Source organism: Lonchura striata, chromosome Z, assembly GCF_050655825.1.
Source record: "Lonchura striata isolate lonStrDom1 chromosome Z, ASM5065582v1, whole genome shotgun sequence".
Taxonomy (NCBI): Eukaryota; Metazoa; Chordata; class Aves; order Passeriformes; family Estrildidae; genus Lonchura; species Lonchura striata.
The window spans coordinates 87015205-87038877 of NC_140740.1; the positions used below are offsets into that span (position 1 = coordinate 87015205).

The 23673-nt window shown below is 51.2% G+C and overlaps 3 protein-coding genes across 10 annotated transcripts in view; 1 reads left to right on the forward strand and 2 right to left on the reverse strand.

Annotated features, from left to right (window-relative positions):
* Positions 1-1609: 1609 nt before the first annotated feature.
* LOC110478600 (ferrochelatase, mitochondrial) lies at positions 1610-14759 on the reverse strand. Of its 4 annotated transcripts, none has more exons than XM_021545362.4 (11): positions 14651-14759; positions 12084-12189; positions 10982-11101; positions 10504-10652; positions 7552-7686; positions 7175-7281; positions 6368-6466; positions 6151-6258; positions 5680-5844; positions 5220-5279; positions 1610-4971 (listed from the first exon to the last, which is right to left on the reverse strand). In XM_021545362.4, the coding sequence occupies exons 1-11, from the start codon at positions 14697-14699 to the stop codon at positions 4837-4839; spliced, it is 1233 nt and encodes a 410-aa protein (XP_021401037.4). In that variant the 5' UTR covers positions 14700-14759; the 3' UTR covers positions 1610-4836. The 4 variants fall into 4 exon arrangements, with proteins under 4 accessions (XP_021401037.4, XP_085423289.1, XP_085423291.1 ...); XM_085567163.1 differs by having other exon boundaries at positions 14645-14714; XM_085567165.1 differs by having other exon boundaries at positions 12101-12189; positions 14651-14705.
* LOC116184622 (uncharacterized) overlaps positions 13113-23673 on the forward strand; it is a 41892-nt gene continuing 31331 nt past the window's right edge. For 3 of the 5 annotated variants that reach the window (XR_014951428.1, XM_085567167.1, XM_085567169.1), the window contains exons 1-3: positions 13113-13887; positions 15692-15823; positions 21152-21310. The gene's annotated coding sequence lies outside the window, so the exon portion shown is untranslated. The remainder of the gene's footprint in view (positions 13888-15691; positions 15824-21151; positions 21311-23673) is intronic. The other 2 variants (XR_014951430.1, XR_014951431.1) reach the window with 1 other exon arrangement.
* NARS1 (asparaginyl-tRNA synthetase 1) lies at positions 16400-23612 on the reverse strand. Its single transcript, XM_021545360.4, has 15 exons — positions 23550-23612; positions 22873-22955; positions 22621-22686; positions 22422-22514; positions 22158-22247; positions 21930-22008; positions 21525-21595; positions 21202-21288; positions 20091-20312; positions 19787-19986; positions 19496-19631; positions 18782-18895; positions 18226-18357; positions 17906-18037; positions 16400-17759 (listed from the first exon to the last, which is right to left on the reverse strand). The coding sequence occupies exons 1-15, from the start codon at positions 23590-23592 to the stop codon at positions 17628-17630; spliced, it is 1680 nt and encodes a 559-aa protein (XP_021401035.1). The 5' UTR covers positions 23593-23612; the 3' UTR covers positions 16400-17627.

Here is a 23673-nt window from a genome sequence, read left to right on the forward strand (position 1 = left end):
ACTCCAGGATCCAGCTCAGAAAGGGATAATGGCAGGAAGCCATAAGATATGAAACCAGCAGATTAAAACATACAAGACCACTTTGGGTCATGTTACACTCCGGCCTGGCAGCACAAGAAATCCAAGGCAGTACAAGACAGCCGTAGCCATAATGGCCCAATAGCTCCGGGATAAAAGCGCTGGGGAGCTGGCTGTGAGGAGCCCAGCCTGGGCACGGAGCCCCCCCGACTGCTCCCCAAATTATCCCTTAAGTGCTCCTTTAAACTTCCTTGGAAATGCCATCTGCTCGCTGGAGAAACGCAATTAGGCCTCAATTGCGGGTGATGTTCACACGTTATGGATCATCCTTAAAAACGACAGAACGGAGCGCTCCGGATTCCTCGTGCCAGCTCCCTCTCCGTCATTCCAGGAACTGCCAGACTCCGGTTCTGCACTCCCTTTCCCTGCCCCCTGAGCCATGGGATCACAGGCAGCACCTCCAGTGACTCGCAGAATCCTAGAGGGATTGGAAGGGAGCTTAAAGACCATGCCAAGGGCAGGTCTTCCACCAGACCGGTGCTCCGAGCCTTCCTCCTGAAGGAAGGAGCACTTCCTCCCCACTTTGTGGCCTTGTGCTCTGTTGGCCTTTTGGGGCTCAGATGTCACTGGGCAGCCAGAGCAACCTCTGAGCCCGGGGGATGAAAGGCTGTGTGTGCTGGAAATGATCCCTCTCTGGACAGACAATCCATCTCCACACAGCCACAGAAAGGATGCTCATCAGCCAATGGACTCAAATTAAATAACCTTTTCCTGGCACTTACTGCTGAGCACAAATTTAGCAGGAAAACAAAAGGCAGTTTTTAGACCTGATCCAAATTTGCAAATCCCTGTGCTCTACAGGCAGAAGTAGAACCTGCTCCTAAGGGCTTGAAATGCTGACTGACAACCAAACCCCTTGCCCAGGCTGTGCTGCTGGAGACAAGTACTTCCACACAGCACGGGAGACAGTGCAGCCCATACATTCTTGGGAATTGGCTCATGGAAACAAAAAGAAACACGGCCAAGCAGGAAAGCAGGTGGAGAGCGAGCCCTTCAGAAAGAGGGAGGGAAGGAAAAGTGCTTCCAAAATGTTGGAGATTGCTTTGGATTCAAACATGACATTGCTCAAGTTCTGCCAAACAGGCTCACACAGCCAAATCCCCACTCAAAAGCTCAAAGGTAAAACAGCAAAGCTTGGACCGAGATTCCAGAAGAAAAGAAGCACCATCACTGCTCTCCTCCACAGTTCCCACCTTCCATTGTGTTGGATTTGCATCCCACTCTCTCCCCCGTCACAACCCAGTCACAGGAGCTCACTAATGGATCGGCTTAAGTGTCCAACATCTCCAATCCCTGCTCTAGAAAATAATCAATCAAGCATTTAATTAATAACATCAGCAAGGAGCTGCCCAGAGACCGCTAACATGAAACAGAATAAATTATCCATCACAGGTGGGATCCCATACCAGGACAAATCCCCAATTCAGCTTCTTCTCCAGACTCTTTGTAACTAACTCACCCCAGCCTGACACCAGAGGCGCAGAGAGAACTTCAAACACCAGCAAAAAGGGCTCTTACAAAGACACACAGCTTAGTTATTTCCTCAAAAGAACTTTAATTGGAATTCCATCCTTATGGCAAATGACACACAGTAGGAGTATCCGAATTTGCCGCGTTACATCACATGGAAGTCCTTGGTCAATCTGAAATGCATATGTTGGGCTAAAAGCAAGTACCTGTACAGATCTGGCATTGACAAAATCAAAGGAGCTGCTCTGACTTGCAGCTTACACTTCAAGGTGATCCCCAGCTCTCTGGGCGTGGTGGGAAGGGAGAATTCACTGAGCTTTTAGGCAGTCCTAGGGAAACCCTGGCCCCACTGAACTCAGCTGTGCCATCCTCCTTCTCCAGGGGACAGCAGGAGGCCAGCTCTGACACCATCCACACCCCTTTGGTGTCACAGCACCTTTTGGAAGCTCCCACCTTCTCTGAAATGCAGCAAGGACCGAGGGACAGGTTAAAAAGAAACTCAAAAGAGAAAAATTCACTCAGTAATAAAAAAACAAGCCAAACTGCAGAGTGTTAAAGCAGGAAAACAAGCTCACCCCTTTACTTCCCATTTCTTCCCACAGGCTGCTCCTAACTCCTCAATTTCCAGTCGATACCCTGAGGCCAGAGCTCCACAGTGCTGGGAGCTCTGGTGGGCAGATCCCCTGCCCAGCTCACTCCTAGGGCAGGAGGACAGTGACCCCCTGCCACCCCAAAGTCCCCCACAGCTCAGCCCAGCCCGAGGACTGACTCACCAAACCCAGGGATGCAGCTGCCTCAGGAGCCCAGGCTCGCTCCCCACTGCCTGCCCTCTGCCAGGGGTATGTGCACAGCCCCACTCGGGACTGCAGAGCTGCAGGAGTGTCACAGCCCAGCTGGATGCTGTCCAGGGACACTGAGGCAGCAGCACCGAGGTTCCCAGTCTGCCAGGGGCACTCGGAACACCTACGGGGCAGGGTGAGCTGCAAACTGAGCTGGACACAGCCCTGAGGAGGGCTCAGGAAGGCACGTGCACCACGGATTCGTCTCTTCCCAGGGCACACGCTCGCCCAACCCGCTGGGCCTTGGCCTGGGAGATGAGGAACTCCTCAGAAACCTTGAGGAAAACTATCCTCTGACAGCAAACAGCTCTGTGAGGCAGGCTCCATCTGCTAAAAGCTGGAAAATTAAGTGATTTCTACATGATGGTGTAATAGCAGCAACGGAGTAATTATCCCACTTGTGGTTAGAACACTCAAAAGTGAATTTTAAGTACCTTTTATTACTGGGGACAAATGTAATGCCTCAGAATCAGTGCCAGCTAGTATTTTCAGGACTCTCTCCAGTATGAAAATGAAAAGCCATCTGTATTTATAATACCACAAAGTTCATATGATGTGAACCTTTGCTTTCCACACTTGCAAATGTGGTGGTCACAGCCTGGACTGCCTGAAGGTCCACGTTCCCTCCAGCTGTGAGGAAACAGGAGTGAGTAGGAAGATTTGACAGACCAGATTGTTTTCCACTGATCCCTAAGAGGAGTGCAACAGAGAAAGTTCTTTGTCCAAGGACAGACGTAAGGCCAGTGCTCCCAGACATATTGGACATTTGTGCTCCTTTTTCCTGCCCAGGCAGTGAGCAGAGCCCAGGGGGAGGGAGAGGAGGGAGAAGAGAAGCTCCTGGCTCCCTGCCCCTGAAACAGGCACAGGCATGAAGGGTCAAGGAAGACTTCTTTCTGTGGGGAGCAGGGTGCTGCAGGAGGTTCTGGCACTGAAGGAATCTCAGTCTCTCTCACCCTGGGAAGCAGGTATGGCAGTGGAGCAAGCAACTCTCCAGAGGTATTAGGGAGGGGATCCATCCGTTCCTTTAGTATCCCATCCTTAACTCCAACAACAAAATAGAATGAGACAAACCCCTGATATAGCACAAGAGGTCTCTTCTCTCTTTCAACACCCTGTTCTCAAAAGACCAGAGGTCCAAACTGCCTCATGCTCACCTGAGGAGGTCAGCCTGGCTGAGCAGCACTGCATCTGCTTCTCAGCCACCAGCAATTCCCAGGAACCAGCCTGCAGTGCACAGCTCCTGGCATTTCAGTGCTAAGGACATCAAGTAAACGTGTGCCCGAGGAGGTGCCAGCGGGGCTGCCGCACGCAGGGCTCAGTGCCACTGCCACAGCTTCGCTCCCACCCCGCCGGGCAGGAGGGGACCCTGTGCCTCCCCAGGGCACAGCCAGTGCCAGGCCCTGCCCAGCATGGCCCCGTGTGGGCTGGCAGCCTTTCAGGAGAGCCCAGCTCAGGGCTGCTTGTTCTCAGGCATCTGCAATGTGAAACTCCAAATTATTCCTGACTGATCGTCTCCGTCTAAGTAACAGCAATTGAGCCAGAGCAATCCTACCTATGGCACTGCATAGGTATCCCACAAAACCACAGTACTGTGGCACAGTAGAAAGCACAGAGTGGATCTATAAACCTCCTGGAGAACAAGCCTGACTTCCTAAATTTACTTCACCAAACAGAAAAAGCCCTTATTTAATAAAAATACAAGAATTTAAAAAGCCATTCTGCTTAACAGATAAGCCAACATGTTTCCACATGTGCACCTGCTAGACTTGAAAGAGGCAGTTTCAATGGAGCAAATTCTCCAGTATCACCCAAGCAGGCTAATTCCTTTCAATTTATGCTCTTTAAATACTTTCCCGCAGATAATGAAAATGTTTTTCCTAGAAAATGTAAACAAGTTTTGTGCATTCTACTATCCCACCTAAGCTCTCATGGGAAATTTCTGGCAGGAGAAAACCAAAACAAAATGAAGCCTTATCTTTATGCTCTAAAAAAAAAAAATATATATATACACACACGTACACACCTTATTAAAAAGCATTAGAAGTAACTTGATCTACAAAGTCACCAAAGCCAGCTGCAAAGTCCCTCTCGGAACAGGTAACAGACTGTGCTGGTCAGAGTGCACTTTAAGCAAAACCAAAATATGTGTACTTTTGACCTGGCAAGTTAATGAACTGGTGACCACCCTGCATACAAATAAATCCCTGCATAGCAACAGAACCTAATTGTAAAAAAAGCTGTGTAGGGTTTTCAGTGCGTCCTGCTGGGCTCACACTCCGTCCCACTGGGGTCGGACGACGAGAGATCTCCTCACACCTGACAGGATGAATGCCCTTATTTCCCTACCTCCTACAACTCCTCTCAAAGAAAGAAAACATCAGGAGAAGTGCCCCAAGGCTGTGCCGGAGCGGCTGGGCCCGGTCCCGCCCGGGGCAGCGGCTCCCCCGGCTCACAGCGGCTGGCTGCTGAAGAACGCCTTGGCCTCCCTGCACACGGGGTTGACGCAGAGCGGGCAGCACAGCGTCAGCTGGCGGGAGCACACCTCGTTGGACTGCAGGTGGGAGCACACCAGGTCTGCCAGGGCCTGCGGGGAGGGTGGGAAAGGTCAGAGGGAGCAGATCCAGCTGTGTGATTCCCCCCCACGCCGCCCCAACCTGCACCCCGCGCCCCTGCTGACAGAACCACGGACTGTGGTACAATGAACCCTCTGTGCTGGGCAGATTAGGTACAAGGGGCTCCGTTTCTGCTCTTAAAATACCTGAAAACTACCTGAAAACACCCACACTCAGCAGGAAACACAACTGCAAACCTTTACTGCAATGTAGCAGATACCTTGGAGAACAGTGGATTTCCATTGAGAGACTCCGCTCTTCTGATGTTTTCAACTCCACACTGAATCAAAAATAAGGAGGAAAAGGTTAAACCTGTTAATCTGATCCTTTACTGGGTGGCCTTCAAAATCTTCCCTTCATTCAAAAGCCGCCCCGAAATTACAGGATTAAATGCAGTATCATGGTTCTCAGTACAGCAAAAGTTACTACGGGGCAACATTACATTTTGCTGCCAAAAATAATTAATTGCTTTTGAGCAATATTTGTAATGGTTTAAAGATCTAAATCTAGAAAGACAAACTCCCACTTGTTTTGTGGTTAAACCAGTTTAGATTAATTTTTGATTTACAGGAAAATAAAGCTAATATTGCAAGAAGCAACTACAAAGCAAACTGCAACCCAGGAGAAATAATTTCAGAGCAGCACTACACAAAGAGGGACCAAACCCACAGAGCACTCACCTCGTTGGCTAAAACCTGGGCATACTCGATGTCCAGTTCATACAGTGTCTCAATGTGGTCACTGGTAAATGCTATTGGGACCAGCAACATGTTCTTCTTTCCTCGCTGGCACAGGCCTTTAATGGTCTCGTCTGTCTGGGGACCAAGCCAGGGCATTGGTCCAACCTGGAAAAAACACTCTGTAAGTCATTCTTACAAAGAACACCCAACATTTCCTTAGGAAGGATGACAGATCAGGTTATGGATGGGATAGAAATAGTTATTTTTATTTCCCTGCTTCTGGTTGTACTTCTCACTTTCTGCACTGAATGTTTAATGAAGACACACTTCCCACCATTACATCTCAAAGGAAAGAACCTGGGCTGGCCTGAACAAGACTGAACAACCAAAAATGTAAGTAAAGCTGTATTTTTTTTCAGTCCAGTAAGACCCTGCACAGGCTTCACCTGCTCAGCTTCCCGGAGCCCTTACCTTGGACTGCCACACAAGCCTGTAAGGGTTGGAGTAGTTGAGCTTCTCCATGACCCTCTGGACAGTAGCTCCCACTTCCTGAGGGTAGGGATCCCCACGGTTCACCACCTGCACCACAAGCACAGCACACCTCTGGCATCAGTGAACACTGGGAAGGACCAGATTTGCCTGGCCCTTGCACAGCTGTGTGCCCACACCCTGCCCTGAGGTAACTCACAGACATGGGCAGCGAGTGGGCTGAGAAGAGGATGACCACCTCTTTCCTTTTGTCTGCTGGGAACAGGTTCAGCTCCTTCTGGATGTGATCAGCAAAGCACTGCTCAGGGAAACAGAAACGAGGACCTGAGCGGGGAACACCAGAGGCATCCCTGCCCACAGTGATGCAGAGAGGCAGCTCCCATGTCCATGCTGCCTTAAGAGCTCCCAAATTCCCTCAGTGTGCACAACACTCAGGGAGTGTGTCCTGGGAGCATCACCAGCACAGGCAGCTCCACCCCACCTGCCTTCAGTGCTTTTTCCACCTGCTCAGCACACCACAGAAACTGCAAACCCACACAGAAGGAGAAGCTCCCTCATACAGACCAAAGAGCCATTTTCTCTGGACAGAGAGCAGCACAAAGGCCTCCCTTCATTGCTCCTGCCACAGCCAGGAATTACTCTGTGCTGCGGAGGGCAATCTGACAAACCAGCACAATGTCTGTGCGTGCTGATCACAGATCTGCTCTGAGCAGGAATTTGGACTAATGGCCTGTAGAGGCTCCTTCCAGCCACCACCATTAGGGTGACATCACCCAGCTTTTAAAACAGGATGTGCACAGTGGTCGCTTTCACACATTATCTTGCCAAAGCATGGGGTATGAAATAACCCTCCTTCTCCTGTAATTTCAGACACGGTAGACAAGACTCATTTCATCACAGAACCAAAATGCACCCTCAGATTGAAGCCTTCCTGTTATCCTTCCTCAGTATTATGTCTATAATTCTAAAAGAAAATATATAAACCTCAAAGCCTTCAGATCCACACCTGAATGAGAAGGGGATGGGTGGGCCATCGGTCAATTATGCTCCACTTCATCTTCGGCTTCTCCCCTTTCTGGTTATAGTAGCGATAAATGGCATTTAAACTGCTTCCTGAAATAGAGAATTAACAACACAAGTTCAGCCAGGCCACCAGCAAGCTGTCAGATTGGAACAGCTTGGCAGCAAGCGATTATCACACTTTAAAATGCTCCATAATTAAAACACAACTATAAATCAGAGCTGAGTCTCCAGTGGGAACAATTCTATCCCCGATATATATATACATATACGTACACACATATATCACACAATGCACTGGTCTGCTCAGAGCTCCCATGATTTATCCCCACTCGCAGCACCTCTGCCCTGCCCAGTGCTCACCCGTGGTGGAGCAGCTGTACTGGGGGTACTGGGTGAAGGCGATGGCCCTCTGGATGCCATCCCTCTCCATCTCCTCGATGGCCTCCTCCGTCAGGGGGTGCACGTAGCGGAAGCCGATGTAATACTTGTGAGGCGCTGCCGGCGCCAGCACCGGGACAGGGATTGCAGGAAAAGGTGAGAATTCACAGGAACACATCGTTAGGTGTAAAACAGACATCAACAGGCAGGCTGACACTGCTGACACAAACTCGCTGATCCTTTTCTGGGTACTTCTGGAAAGCTCTGTCATGTAAGCCCTTTCTTTGGCCAAGCGTATTTCTGGTACCTCACTTGGCTGTGATTAGAATTTCAAAGTGATTTATATTATGGTTTGCTTCTGCGGGAACACCACTTGCCTGCTTCTCCTGCATTTAGCAGAGGCACGGTTCCCAGCCTGGACAGAGCCCCGGTGTCTCACCAGGCAAATCCTGATCTAAAGACATAAAAGGTAAAAAAGTGTCGCTATGAGAAGCCAAATGAACAGCCCGATGCCCTCACAGCCCACAGCTCCAGCTGCCCTCCCTGCCCAGCACACCTGCTCCGATGGCACCCAAACCCCAAGGGGCAGCAGAGCAGTGAATCGGGGACACGTGCTCTCCCATCCTGATTTTGGAGGGCTTTTATAAAAAGCTTCGGGGCTTTAACACCTAATTCTGGCAGCAATATGATCCTCCCCGAGACCATCTCGGGTTCCTCCATTTTTTATCTCTAATCTTCCGGGTGTCAGCTTTGGGAGCACGGCTTGGTTAGGGGATGGGAAGCAGGCAGGGGAGGTTTACTGCTTTGTTTTGTGTAAGTGGAGGACAGAGGTTCTTAGGAGAACAAAAGCAAAGTTTCTTTTTCAGGGTTTCTGGGTCAGTGGCTCTGAAACAACGTTTAGCAGGTCTCTGAAGGAAGCAGATGTCCCGTGCTTGGACTCCACTCCATACATTTATGCAGGATTCGGAAAACAGGTTTAGTCATCCCCAGTTCCCTGCAGGAGGCAGGAGAGCTCCCAGCTGGGAGCAGCAGCAAATAAAGACCCAACTACAGGAGCCCTGGAGCCAGTAAGCTCATTAACATCTTTGAGTGGCATTAAAGACAAAAGTCTGACTAACCCCGGCAGGGATGTAGGAGTTTAACCTGGGAAAGGACATTCTGGGAAGAGCACAGCCAGCCTGGAAGGAATATCCTCGCAGTGTCAGGTCTGTTCAGGACCATGGGCAGCAAAGAGAGGTGTTGGTGTCTGTGCACAGGCTGTTTAAATAATAGTGCTGTCCTGTCCTGATCTTGGCTTGGACAGAGTCAGTTCCCCTCCCAGCAGCTGGTACAAAGCTGTGCCTGGATTTAGGATGAGAGCATTGCTGCTGACACACTGAGGTTTCACTTGCTGCCCACACCTGATCAAGGCAAAATGACCCTAAAAGTATTTATTTTTGCCACATTTCACATGGTGCCAGCACCTCCTGCCAGTTACTCATTCAGAGGGCTCAGCACTCCCAAAGTGCTACGTGTGAGCACACCATATTCTCAAATGCTGTCTGCAAGCACATCCAACACGTCCACACCGTTCTGAAGGAACACAGTGCTCTGCACGGTCACTTGGGATGCTGAAGGAAATGGCTGGCAGTGCTCAGCACATTCTATTGTTAAACTGCAGCTGTTGTCCAGTAGAAAAGAAGCCTCCAAGGGACTTATCAGGTAGGAGAGGTGCCCAGAGAAGGGTGTGACTGCACAGAGAGTGGTCACCACACAAAAGCAAGTGGGAACGGGACACTGGGGAAAGCAGATAAACTTTCCAAGCCTTATCTGCAGAACCTGCTGCAAGGCTGACCCTTCAGGGCTCCTGTCCAAGAGCACTCCTGCCTCAGATGACACAGCAGGCCTCAGGCTCTGTACCTGCAGGCACCACAGCTCAAATTAAGCTAGGCAGTCACATCTGTGCAGAAAGGACTGAACCTCACCTGAGTGAAGACTCCAGTGACACGCCACCTTCTGAACGGATGAAATAAATTTGGCTCTAGCCTTCCAAGAACAGTGCTTTCAACCTGCCAAACCCTTTTAGCAGTCCTTTTCCTCCAGCCTTTTTCTAGCCAAGCCTGAGGCAGGTGCCACAAAGAGCTACAAAACAGCCCTGCACGGAAGGACATTGACAGAAGCACCTGCACCCATTTCCCACCACAGTCACGCTACCAGGCAGCGTGGCACAGGCTATCCCATACCAGTTAGCACTCCCTGCTGGGAGGGATTCTGTGACACAGAGACAGGGGAAGGAGGCTGTATTCATGTTTGAAGTTTTCTCACCATGAAGGACTGGCAGAGAGAGCATCTCCTTCCATGCCAGCCAAACTGCCCAGCCTTATCTCCTGCTGTGTCCCTGGGTGTGGCTCGCTGCTATCCTCAGCCGTGCCCTGCACTGCTCATCTACAAAGCCTTGTCTTTTCTCCAGCTGTCCTCCTTTCAGCCCTGCGGCAGCTGCTGACAACACCACTCTGAACACCCCCCTCCCATACCTGCCTCAGTGGTTCACATGAAACACATTCCCCTTTCTTCCCCTCTAAGCCTCAGCCACTTGACTTCAGTGCAGGCTTCCTCAGGCTCAAGCAGGGCAAGGCACGATGCCTGGCAGTGCCACACACCAAGGGACACTCCTGGCACCTGCCTTTGGACACCTGAAAATAACACACTTAGTCCACCACAGCCATCTATCTTCCCATGATCACAGGAGAGACAGAGGTGGCTCCCCAAGCCCAGCCTTCCATAACAACCTTACAATGCATGGAATCCCTTCTGCACTATCTTTGCCATGACTTCCCAGCAGGGAGGAAATCCACACTACCCCACAAGGAAAACCAAGAAGGCAAAGCTGCTTTTCAAGCAAACGGTTCCAAGATGGAGCAAAAGCAGCCCGTGGGAGGCTGAGCAGAGCAGTACCAGTGCAAGGAGACATGCTGTCCAGCAGCTTCACCATGCCCTCTCCCTGCACCGCCGTCCACTTCTTGATGGGGGAGCCCCCGCCGATCCTGCTGTACTGCTCCTGGATCTTTGGGGTGCGGCGCTTGGCGATGAGCGGAGCCAGTTTACTGCAGCATTGGAGAGGGACGTGTTAGCAGCACAGCAGAGCCACCCCCTCCCCAGAGCTCTGCTGCAGCACCTTTTCCCCGGCCATCTGGGCAAATTACAGCAAAGCAGCGTGCCTTGTTTCATGTTCCATTCCGCCACCCTTCCCACACCCCAGGCTGCAGCTAAAAGAGAGCAGCCACGGCACGCCTAATCCAGAGGCTTCCAGCACTGTCCCTTGCACTGACTGCTCCCAGGATGAAGCAGTCTTAGGGAGTGCTGCTCTCCACCTGCAGCTCAGACAGCAGCACCCAACACTGCCTGTAGCACAGGAGATGCCAGTGCCCCTCACTTTTGAACTGGAAGGGTCATCAGATCTCTGTCCAGGAAGAGACGCAGCAGGAAATCGTGGACGTCATCCAGCCGCTCCGGGCCTCCCATGTTCAACATCAAGATTCCCGTTTTAGGTTTCCTAGGGAAGCAAGAGGTATTTCAAACCCTAATGACCCACTGCTTTTATCTTTATTATGATGACAAAACAATCGGCTCATCCTCCCACATTCACCTTTCTATCCCAAGGCTCCTCCTGCTTATGTAAACACTTGCGCTAGGAACAGGAATGGCCAGACACAAGTATCTACATGACCTTTGCTTTTTAAAAAAGTAACCACTTTGTAGCACAAACTTTAGGTGGAGACACACTAAAAAAGCTGTCTCGCAGCCGCTGGCTCTAAGGGAGGTTATAAAACCGGATCTCAGCTGCGCAATCAAACCAAACCAAGCAGCAGCTTCCCTGGAAAGCAGATGAGCCACTCACACAAGTCTCTCTTCACTACTGTGGGGACACATCTCATCTCCTGCAGCAGTGACAGCAGCAAGAAGCCCTTCTACACACAAATTCATTGTAGGGCCAGTTGTGTTTGGATTGGGTTTTTCCAGAATGGATTTTCTATCCGGGTGGCACACTGTTGTAAGGATAACGTCCCACATGGCACAGCAGCACAGATGGTGGTATCAGCATTTACAGAACGGCTGCTGATCACAACTCTCACCCAATTTCCCCATGGAACTGTTTCCCCTGCCCAAGGGAGCCCACAGACCAGGACCTCACTTCCCCAGCAGATGATGGTTCAGGTTGCACAGGGAGCTTTGCCCTTTAGTCAAAGCTAGTCTCACAACAGGGCACTGAGAGGAGCCCAGGCCTGCCCCGATGTTTCGGGACCTCAGCTTCCATTCCCTTTCTGCCGGAGCGTGTCTCAGAAGGCTGCTGAAAGAAACCCAGGCAGCAGGAACCAGAACTTGAAACAATAATGGTAAGGAGGCTGCCCTTGCCCGCAGCACACGAGCCGGTGGGTGCAGGCAGGCAGATAAGCAATCTCGCACGGGCAGAGCGGAGCCAGCCCCGCGGCCGCTATCGGGGACAGGCACCGGGCACGGCCCCGGCGCACACCCACCGCTCCTGGGGCTGGACCTGCGGCTTGGCGCTCTCCGTCACCGCGGCCGCCGTGGCCTGGCCTCTCCATCGCAGCGGCACCCGCAGCTGGCTGCGGCTCCTCAGCACTGCGGAGAGACAACACAGAGCTCAGCTGCTGCTGAGGGGACACGGCAGCTGATCCCCGCAGCACGCACCGCAAACGCGGCCAGCACGGCGAGCTCCGGCTCCTGCAGCCAAAGCGAGTCAGGGAGTCACAAGCTTCTGCCTTGCTCTGAACACTCTGTACTTACAGCTCTGCAGCTACCAGGCAGCAACCAAAACCCGAACCAAAGCCTTGCTAGTCTGAGTTCCAACCATAACTCCAAAATAACTGGTGACAACAGAGCAGAAACAAAGGGCTGACCCTGAGGATTGAGTGTCAGACTGTGTCACTCCTCGTGGGTCAGACACACCTGGGCTAACCCCAGACAAGGGCAGGATTTCCACATGTCTATAATGTAGGTTAGACATCTGCTCCTCTTTGAACACCGAGCAGCAACTCCAGAATCCATTTCCCTGGAGATTTGGGCCACCTTCTTTCTCACTACCCAGCCAGGTGAGGCTATTAATCTGGATTTCAGCATCACACAAACTCCAGGATTTCACAAGTCTGTGCACATCCACCTCCCTCTGCAGCTCTCCTGGAGCCCCTTTAGCCACTGGAAAGGGCTCTGAGCTCTCCCTGGATCCTTCTCCAGGCTAAACACCCACAGCTCTCCCAGGCTGCTTCCAGAGCAGAGGAGCTCCAGCCCTGGAACATCTCTGTGGCCTTCTCTGGATTCACTCCAGCATCTCCACATCGTTATGTCAGGGGCCCTGCAGCTGAACACAATTAGATTATCCTTAAGGTTCCTTTCAGCCTATTCCATACAATTCCATGCTGGTTACAGCCTGCCTTTCCAAAGGCACACTTCGTACTCCTCAGGAGTTCATCATCATTACATGGTATTCTTTTAGCACAAAAATAGCGTGAATTGCTCATGGAGGAAAAAAAAAAAAAGGTTAAATCCTGCATCCCTGTCTCTCCGGCAATTGTTCAGTGCGACATTTCCCCTGTCAGACCACAGGAGCTCAGCAGCAATTGAGCCCCAACAGCACAGAGCTCCTCAGCAGCCAACCCACCTGCTGGGAAGAGCATCTTACAGCTCACAGTTCTCTAATAACCTCCTGAACAGACACTGAACAGCCTCAAAACCTGCTGAAATCAATGGCAATGAAATGCATCCTGCAAATCCAGCCTCTTACTCGGGATTACAAGTGCGTAGCTGTGGATGCCTGCGTCTGCACTGATACAAAAGGCTGCAAACTAAAGCACTTCAAGCATCGCTGATGCCTGAAAGGTCCTTTTCAAATAATCCTTTTTTACTTCCAGTTCTTGGGTTATTACTTTCTGAGGTGCTGGCACTATATGCCAATTACAGAGAACAATAAAAAAGAAAGTTTCAATGGCTGCATTGATACTTCTGCATTGTAAGAACTTTTGTTCTTGGCCCAGAGTGTGGCTGGGCACTGACAAGGCTCCCCAGGGAACAGTCACAGCCCCAAGGCTGCCAGAGCTCCAGGAGCACTTGGATAACACTCTCGGGCACAGGATAAGATTGCTGGGGTGTCCTGTGCAGGGCCAGGAGTTGATCAATGACCAGGAGTCCCTCCCAACTCAGGACATTCTGCCACTGTCTGACTTAGAGTGAGGTTTATGGCACGTTTCCACCTGCATCATGAAGGGCAGACACAGTGCAGAACGAGACACGCAAGGAGGATGATCCCGGCTGGATGAAGCATCGGTAAAAGCGTTCTCTCCTATGTTTTAGAAGCGCCGCGGCCGGGCTGGCGGAGCAGGGGCGCGCGCGCTCCGCTGGCAGCGCCCTCAGCGCAGCGCCCGCAGAGCCCTCAGCGCAGCGCCCTCAGCGCAGCGCCCTCAGAGCCCTCAGAGCCCGCAGCGCCCGCAGCGCCCGCAGCGCAGCGCCCTCAGCGTAGCGCCCTCAGAGCCCTCAGCGCAGCGCCCTCAGCGCAGCGCCCGCAGCGCAGCGCCCTCAGCGCAGCGCCCGCAGAGCCCTCAGCGCAGCGCCCTCAGCGCAGCGCCCGCAGAGCCCTCAGAGCCCTCAGCGCAGCGCCCTCAGAGCCCTCAGAGCCCTCAGCGCAGCGCCCTCAGCGCAGCGCCCGCAGCGCCCTCAGCGCAGCGCCCGCAGCGCAGCGCCCTCAGAGCCCTCAGCGCAGCGCCCGCAGAGCCCGCAGCGCAGAGCCCTCAGCGCAGCGCCCTCAGCGCAGCGCCCTCAGAGCCCTCAGCGCAGCGCCCTCAGCGCAGCGGCGGGAAGCCGCCATCACCGCGCGCGGCCCTCCCGCAGCCCCGGTAAGCCCGCCGGCCCCGCCGGTCGCACGGCCCCAGCGCCGTCAGCGTTATGAAAGGCGCCTCTCGGGCGTTGTGTAACGCGGGGCGGCGGCGGCGCCGCCGCGCTCCCGCCCGCGCGGTCCCCGCGGTGTCCGGTCGGCCTTCAGGCCGCCCGCCGCCCCCCGTTCCCGCCATCGCGGCGGCGCCCTCACACTCACGGTGACGCCCGGCGGCGGCGGCGGCGGCGGCCATCTTGGCCGCCCGCATTCCCTCAGACAGCGCTGCCACCGCCCCTCGCCTCACACCGCCCCCGGTACCGCCCCGGTACCGCCCCGGTACCGCCCCGGCACCGGGGGCGGTCCTGCGGCGGTGTCCCGCAAGCGGCGCTGCCCTGGACCCCCCCCTCCGCAGCCCCCGGGGACTCCTACGGAGTGAAGGCAAGTGATCCCCGCTTTGAAGTGACGCTCTAAACTGCTAAAAGTTTTAAAACTACAAAATCTTATAAAAAGAGATTTTAAATGTTATTTAAAACGCTTTAAAAAATGCTTTAAATGATAAAAAATGTTGGGGACTTTCTCAGCACACGCCTCATGAGAGATGAGGGTTCGGTTCTGCACCCCGTCACACAATTGGTGCAGGAGCACGGAGCTCACCTGGTAACCTCCATTCCGGGTAGAAATTCAGCCTCTGGAATTCAGGCACTGGAGACAGTTGCCCAGGGAGGTGGCGGAGTCACCATCCCTGGAGGTGTTTCAAAGGTATCTGCATCTGGCACTGGGTGATGCGGTTTGGTGGTTTAGGAATTCCAGAGGTAGTGCTCGGTTGGTGGTTGCACTTGATGATTCTACGATAATAATACTGCGATTTAAACACAAAGGAACAAACACCACAGCGCTTACCCTGCACATGTGGGTGGCTTGCATCCCCGTCTCAGCAGGCCAAGGGCAGAGCCAGCTCTTGGTGACAAAGGCTGGCAGAACTGTGTTCTCCTCAGAAGTGCCTTACAAAGTGGGGCCAGGTAATATTTAACACAGATAAATATAAAATAGTGCATGTAAGGAGTGGTAATCTAATCAAAGCTAAAGGATAGTTATGCCAAAGCCAGGGACATGGCTGAAAGGTCCTGAAACCAGTGCTGGCAGCCCAGTTTACCAGTTCCTAATCCATTTAACCGATCTGCCTGGAAACACTGTGAAAGAAAATGAAAGTGAGGATGAGGAGACTCAAGTTCTGATTACACATTTTTTTCTCTTCTGCAGGTTTTTCTCTTTCTAATAATAATAAAAAAAAAAGGCAGGTTCTCTTGTGCTCCAAGCAGCTGCAGCATCCTTCCCAGATCCCACCCCACCTCTCTGCACCAGCTCCTGTTGGGAGTTGCACAGCAGCCTCTGGTAAGTTCCACAGCATCTTTCATCCGGGTCACCTTTTAAGCTCCTTATCTGATCTGCCTCTTCCATGAGCACTTCTTAAGTCCCCAGCCCTTTCTCTAGCAGCTCCCCTGATAAGGAGGCCTTTAACCTTTACAAAGCAGCTCAGCCCTGTCAGGTTTAAGGACTGAGAACTTGCCCCAAACACGGGATGTTTTTCAAGAAGCCTATTTTCCTGACACTTCTCCCTTCCCATCACTTCAGGCACTAAAAGGAAAGTATTTTATAAAGTCTTTACCTGGTGCCAGAAGTCCAGGCTGCTCCCCTCAGCACTGCTGCCTCTGCAACCTCAGTCAGCACCACATTGTTTCTCTCCAGCACATTTCACTGGGCAGCTGAAGTGGTCCCTCCAAATTAGAAAAATTCATGCTTTTAAGTTAATTAGTGGGGATTTTGTTTGGAAAGGGAAAAAAAGCTCACAATAGTTCTTGGGATATGTTTACTGCACTTGAAAATTCCCTTTTCCTGGGTTTTTGTCCACACTGTATCAAGCAGCAAGCTCCACAGACTCAGTAAAAGAACAGGCATTAATGTCAAGTATTATCTTGCACACCAGCTTCTGTTGCCATAATTTATTGGTTGCTGATTTAGACCAGTTTATATAACATGCAGACGAATAAAACCAATCACTTATTACAAAAATGTAGGTATCCACAGCTCAACAATTCCAGGAGTGAATGGCAAATCCAGCTCAAACCTCAGTGCAGGTGGTAAATGATGCACCTACCTTTACTTTTCTCTCTGGTAAAGGAATTGCTTTACGAATAGAAACGATACCGATGACTCAACACATGAAATATTTCATTATCCCTATTTGATAAGTTCCTTACAGTCAGGGAAGCTGCTCAGCTGCAGTAGCACAGGGACAGGGAGCTGCTCGATGAACACACTTCAGCGTGACATGGGAAAGCACTGCAGTCTGAAAACCCAGTGTGTTTCAGTTATGTTCCTCCGGGTCTCAGTCACTCATTTCTGGTTGCAAACAGGGAGCAAAAGGCACCACAACCCCCCATGCCCAGGAGCCATCAGACACGTCCAGCTGGGTGTACATGGACCCACGGCAGCGCTGCATCCACAGCTCTTGGGAAAGGGAGCAAAGCCTACCTTGCCAGCCTCAGCCCTGCTGAGCAATAAATAATCTGAAAAAAACCCCAAAGCCCCAGACCCAACCCACCTCTCCCACAGTGGAGTTCTGTGCACTGTACTACACACCCTGCTACTGAATCAACTCAGAGAACCCCCATTAAAATCAGCAGGAACTAAAACCGTGCAGTGCTCAAGATACTTATTCCCATTTTTACCCTTTGTTCATGCCTCTCCGTAACATTCTCACAGGGTGCTCTTAGGGAATTTCAGGAGCTTGAACTCCTGACTTCCCCAACAGAAACCCCAAGAGAAAAGTGATTAAAATTAAAGCAAATTTAAAAATAAAATGATCAAATGCCCAGCATATTTTAAGTCACAGAATTTAAAAGCAGAAGTGTATCTTGTTTTCTAAATGCCAGCTTATCAAGATCTTTGTTTTGTGATGACTCAAGAGCATAAATGCACCTAAACAATTTTTCCAAGGCTTTTTCCAGTTAATTACTAGTATTTTGTTTTAAAAAAAGAAGTTTTGTTTGTTTCCTTTTCACATCCTAAAGTGGTATTTGAATTAGCAACAGGTTGCAGGAAGTCTTGTTGTCAGACAGGCTGTAGTACAGCAGCGTGTATCATTCTTTCCCAAACATCAGCTGCTCAGTTTTCCAGGAATTTTTCCCAAGGACGACTAAGGTTTGCAGCGCTGGACAAAGCGTGGATAGAGACAGACATCTCGGATATGGTGTCTGTTCAGAATCCAGGTCAGGAACCGCTCCAATCCCAAACCGTATCCTCCATGAGGGCACGTACCGTATTTTCTCTGTGAAATCCAGGGAGGGGGTATTACACATTTTCTAGCAATTTGTAGCTGCAGTAATACCACCAGAAACAAAAGCTGCCAACCTCTGTAAGAGGGGAGAAGCCCCAGCTCCCGTCTGAGCCCTGCAGCATGGCTGCTGTACTGACCTGATCCGTGTACCAGTAGTAGGGCGTGGGATCGATGCCCTCTCTCTTGTAGCCCTCGAGCAGCTCCTCGCTGTCCCAAGTGCGCATGGAGCCGCCGACGATCTCGCCCACGTTGGGCATCAGCACATCCACCTGCAGCGCACACAGCACGGCCCCATTACGGCAACGCTGCCGCACAGGGAACGCGCACAGCCCGAGACAGTCGTGCCAAGGCACCCGGAGCAAAGCCTGGCAAGGATTCCCCAAGATGTTTCCCACAGCACTCGTGCCCTCCAACGTCCCCACTGCTCCAAGCTACCCCAGCAGGTAAAATGACTCACAGACTCGGTGAGGCGCGAGTCGTCGCTGCAGCGCTGCATGTAGAAAGACTTGATCTCTGCAGGGAACCGGCACAGCAGAATGGGCTCGTTAATGGTGTCTGTCATCAGTCTCTCAGGAGCTTCGGGAATGTCCTAGGGTTAGAGCAGGCTTTATTCATACTCAGCGCCAAAACCATACCCATACCCAAGTCCCACGTGAAGCAGGCATGAAACAGGACAGTTTCAGACTGCTCATGTCCACACTTTCATCCTAATGTACCTAAATTCTTAAAACAAACTTATTTTAGAAGAAATAATAACCCACATGTCTGGGGGGAAAAAAAAATTGTTCAATTAAAATCTAAGTCTCCCCAATATATAAGACAGAAAGCCGAGGGGAAAAAAAATCCTGGCTAGGCTGTCAAGTTCTCCTGAGCTCCTTCAAACAAAGTGTCGCACATGCTGGAGAAGTGTGGCCAGGGAATTGATGACAGGTGACAACACAGGTTAATGTTAAAGGGCATCAGATCAAATCACAACCCACAGCTGCATTACTCCAGGTCCCAGCAGGACATACCTCCCCAAACTCATAGTAAGTGCCGTCTTCCTTCTTCACATCATGTTCCTTCAGCCACTCGATGGCTTCAGCATAGTTCATGCGTCGGAAGGGACGTCTGGGGGGCTGGAAACCCTGTGGATAAGAGCACAGACAGGTGGAGGAGCACCATTTTAAAAGGAGTATTTTTCTAGCTGATCAGCACATGACCTTTCCCACCTCCCAGATCATCAAATTATCACTTAAATGAACAAATCAAGCTCTGTACTACAAAGCTAGAAACAAACATAACCATCTCAAGCCCAGTAAATCTCATAGATCACCTAGGACGAAAGATAGGAAGTATTTCCAGAGCTTTAGGGCTCCATGTCCCAGGGGAGGAACTGAAACACCACTTGTTTCATCGCTCCCTCACGCTCCATCAGCAAGTACCAGCCAGTCAATATCCGATCTCTGGGATGGAGGGTTTTATTCCACTGGCACAGCAGACACTCCCATAAATCCTGGCACACTGCTGGTTTCTGGAGCACACTGTCAGGGAATATCTTCCCCCACAGTTCCCTGTTTTGGTCTTTATCAGCCTTGCAGTTTTTTCATTCTTATTACGTTTAATATTCTTCTTGCCATTACAAATAGTAAGTAAGCTCACTGCCATGCCCTGCATCTCCCAAAAGAATGTGCTGAGTAGGAAAGGCTTAAGATCCTATTTTCTTGGCTATTGCCATTGCTGCCTACCGGGTTGAGGTCGTACAGTAAGGTTGCTGCAGGTGATTTCAAGACTCTGTCTACGACATCACACACCAGATTCTCCAGACGGTCCAACAAATCCTCAAAACTTATAAAAGGACATTCAGCTTCAATGTGAGTGTACCTGAAACAAAGCCACATACAAACAACAGATTTTTAGCAATGAAACGAACTCATCTAAAAACCCACAACCCAAACACACACATTTGACCCCCTTTTACTCCCGCACTGTAAAGGAAATTTAACTGTTTAAAAAGAAACAAGGACAACTGTCCATACTCTGCCAGGTGCCTGCGGGTCCTGGACTGCTCAGCTCTGTAGGACTGAGCAATACAGAAGACATCTCCCAGAGCTGGTAGGCAGGTCTCCAGGTAGAGCTGGGATGACTGGGTCAGGTATGCCTCTTCACCGAAGTAATCCAGCTTGAACAGGGTGGAGCCTCCCTCCACCTGGGTCTGCACTAAGGTTGGTGGCGTGACCTGCAGGAGAACAGGGCTGTCACTGCTTGGGTGAAGAACTGAGGACATGGATGAGCCAGGGCACTAGAGCAGTCACCTGCTGACCAGGGAACACACACACTTACTTCATAATATCCGTTGGCAAAGAAGTGATCCCTGAAGGCCTGCACGACCATGGAGCGCACCTTGAAGATTTTGGACATGTTCTCACCTCGAATCATCATGTGCCTGTTGTTGAGCTGCACATCCACCTCTGAGTCCTCGTTGAGTAGATTGTCAGCCCCTCCTGCTGGGGCCAGGCCGATGAGCTCCCAGTAATCACAGCTCAGCTCGTGGCCTCCTGGAGCCTGCCAATGGGAGAGAAACAAACGCTGGGGAAAAAGTCCACTGCTTACCCCTTGGGTGTCTTTTCACAAAAGCTCGGAGTGATGGAACAAGGGGGACCGGCTTCCCATGGACTGAGGGCAGGGGAGATGAGATATTAGGCATTCTTCCCTGTGAGGGTGTGAGCCCTGGCACAGGCCGCCCCAGGAAGCTGTGGCTGCCTCACCCCTGGAAGTGTCCAAAGCCGGGCTGGACAGGGCTCAGAACCATCTGGGATAGCGGAAGATGCCCCTGCCCGTGGCAGGGGTGGCACTGGATGGGCTGCAAGGCCCTTCCAATCCAGTCTGTGACAGAGCTCTGCTCTCACTAGCTCCTGTGTGCGTCACAGCCGCCTTCCACCGCTGACAATTGGCACTAGTAGTTCAGCCTGCAAGCTGAACTAAAACCATTTCAATACATTGCACTTTTCTGAGTAGAAATGCAGATTTTCAAAGGCTAACCCACAGAGTATTACCCAAAGGTGATAGTGAGGGCTCACACTACCTAACCTTGGGTCGATCCTACAAACACACCTCAATAAAAGAGATGTGAAAAAATTCTTAGCCCCACAAAATAAAAACTGAATAGACCTGTTAAGGAAAATGAAGCCATGCCATTTATTTAATATAGCTCTCCATGTTATAGTCTAGGAGCTGTCTGGCTCCTAGTGGAAAATCAGTGGAAGATCGTTTCAGGCAGAATGAGAACAGTCACACAGTTCACCTGTCTCACACTGGACAGCACAGCTTTGTTCTTTCTCTAGCCCTAATTCCCTCTGAAATAATCCAGTGATTCCTCCCACCTCTGCTTGTGCCTCCCTCAGGACACCAATGGCCCACGGGGGAGGAGGAGAAGCCACAGGAGCTCCTGTACCTGCTTGCCCTGGGGCAGGAGGTTCAGCGTGCCGTACACCACCACACTGCTCTCCGTGGACAGCACCAGCCCATTGTAGCACTGGCACTGCAGCGAGACAAAGGCAGAGGTGAGCAAGTTTTCATTCCTAAAAGTTTTTCGTTTAGCATGCAGTCACTGCTAAACAGCTCCCGCACTGACAACTGCAGTGGCAGGACACACGATTTAACAGTAACACAACTGAGACAGTAGACTGAGGAGAACTTAACAACACCTACATAAGAGAACACCAGATGAGGTATGAACTCTTCAATTCACGCCAGAACACAATCATCACAACCTACCAGCTCATCAGAAAGGACACACTGAAGAAACCCTGTGCCATCTCTCAGGACAATAAACATCAGATTTTTCCCTAGTTAAAGAGAGAAGGAATTTGGTTTCAGTATGAGCAGGTGCTGGTTAGCTCATCATTTGGCAGTTCTAGCTTAAAACACAGAAATTGAGGAAATTCTGCAGGACTAGCCTCCAAACTGAAAGTCCCTTAGGATTTGAACTAAGAAATGTCTGTCCACACATTAGGGGGAACTGTCAGTGTTGCAGTGATCATTGAGATCAGCCAAAGAAGGCACCTAACTGGTTTAAAAATTTGAGACCAGGTGCTGTCAGACTCATTCTGTGTCCAAATTTTGAAGGCCACTCTATTTGTTCTATCTCCCTGCACGGGCTCAACAATGCTTGTGCTTTACCTTGCCTCCGTAATCTGTGGATCCAGCCAAAAATCTTCACTCTCTGCCCTCTGTAAGCCTCCAGAGCCTTGATCTTCACCTGTGAGGCAGAGAATAAAAGCCATTAAATAGGGGAGTGGCTCACCACCTCTTAGAGTTGATCCAGACCCCACCTCAGAGCAGCACAATCTCTGTGCTGGCCAGATGCCCTAGCACAGACTATGTGCCAAGGCACAGGATCATACTCACACATGTGGGCTCTGGAAGACTGGGATCATTCTTGATAACAACCTTCTTGGCTTCCTCCAAGTTCTTCTCTCTTCTCAAGAGATCTTCTGCCTGGTTTGGAAAAAGTAACTTACTAAATAGCTGTAACCAGGCCAGCTGTAAATAACATGTGAAACAACAGCACCAGTGAGGAACAACCTGCAGCTCTTTAGGAGGGGCAGGAATGATGGATGACACTGTAATATCTTTGGAAAACAATAATGCTCTGCTCCTTCTGCAACCTACCTCCTTCTTCTCCTTAGCTTCATTTTTCATTTGCTCCCTGTGCCATAGCTTTTTGACATTCTTCATCTGTGATTTGGAAATGATGGCCCATCTCTAAAGAATTCAAGGAGAGACCAAAAGACAGCAGTTTACATTGTGTCCCTTCACACCAAGAAGCAGTAAATAAGTCCCACTAGGAAACCCTTCAATGCCACAGCACCTCATTTTCTTTTTGGGAATCCACATAAATTGTAGGAAATGGCTCTTTTCCTGCTGTCATCAACGCCTAAAAATGGGAGGGGAAATAACCAAAATGAGCCAAAAATCATCCTTATAGAGCCTGAGCAAGAACTTTGGTCCTGCTCAGGTTGCAAAAGCAAGTATGAAACTCACATTTAAAAACACAAGGGCTATCACTTGCCCCAAAACACATTCCACACTGCCAAACAAAGCATGTGTTTTCCACACTCACCTTCAACACAGTCTTGAATGGCTTCTTTTGCGTCCCATCACCCGTGGAGTCGTTGCCCTCTCGTTCAGACACATATAGCTCTTCTGGGATACATGACAAATACGAGCAATTACTTAAAAAAAAAATTATGAGAAGGAAACTGGACACACACGGATATGGCCCTGCTCACTGCAGGGGGCTGGACAGGGTGATCTTTAAAGACCTCTTCCAACCCAAGACTTTCTATTATACTAAATCTTGATGGTTATCAGCAGTGATAAACCTGCAAAGACACCAGCTGGTCAGTCAGAATAAGAATTATTTTATATATTTCATTTAAAAAGTCAGTCCATGCAGTGTGTTCGCTAAAATCTCAAGGGCTCCCGAGGTACCGAACCCTCGGGGGCCACGGGCTGCAGCTCGGGAACCGGGAGCAGCCCTTCCCGGGAAGAGCTCGGAGCAGGCAAGCAGGGAGATGGGGCCTGGGGAGCAGCCGGAGCAGCGCCCGGCTCGGCCATGGCCGGGACCGACACGAGAAGCGCAGCGAAGCCTCCCGCGCTCGGGGAGGGCCCGGCCCGGCGGGCCCGGCGCTGCGGCCGCTCCCGGTGCGCGCCAGCCGCAGCGCCGCCGGGCCCGGGCCCCCGGCGCAGGCGGGTGCGAGGATGAGGGGGTGGGGGGCCGGAGCCCCGGGCTCTCACCGAGGGTCAGCGCCGCCGTCCTGCCCAGCACGTCCCCCGCCATGGCCGCGGCGCAGGAAGTGCATCACGGGCGGGCTGAGCCAAGCCGCGGCCGCCTTGCGTCAGCCAGCCGCCCGGCCCTGCC

Bases quoted from the DNA above. Each gene is read 5' to 3' on its own strand.
- LOC110478600 (XM_085567163.1), bottom strand. From the start codon at position 14,699: ATGCGGGCGGCCAAGATGGCCGCCGCCGCCGCCGCCGCCGGGCGTCAC. The intron at 7,282-7,551 runs GTGAGCACTGGG...TCTCTATTTCAG, and splicing joins GTACAGCTGCTCCACCACGG to GAAGCAGTTTAAATGCCATT. The intron at 5,280-5,679 runs GTGAGTGCTCTG...TTTTTGATTCAG, and splicing joins CCCAGGTTTTAGCCAACGAG to TGTGGAGTTGAAAACATCAG.
- NARS1 (XM_021545360.4), bottom strand. From the start codon at position 23,592: ATGGCGGGGGACGTGCTGGGCAGGACGGCGGCGCTGACCCTCG. The intron at 19,632-19,786 runs GTATGGACAGTT...GCTTTGTTTCAG, and splicing joins ACCCGCAGGCACCTGGCAGA to GTACACTCACATTGAAGCTG. The intron at 17,760-17,905 runs GTCAGTACAGCA...TGGATTTCACAG, and splicing joins ACTACTGGTACACGGATCAG to AGAAAATACGGTACGTGCCC.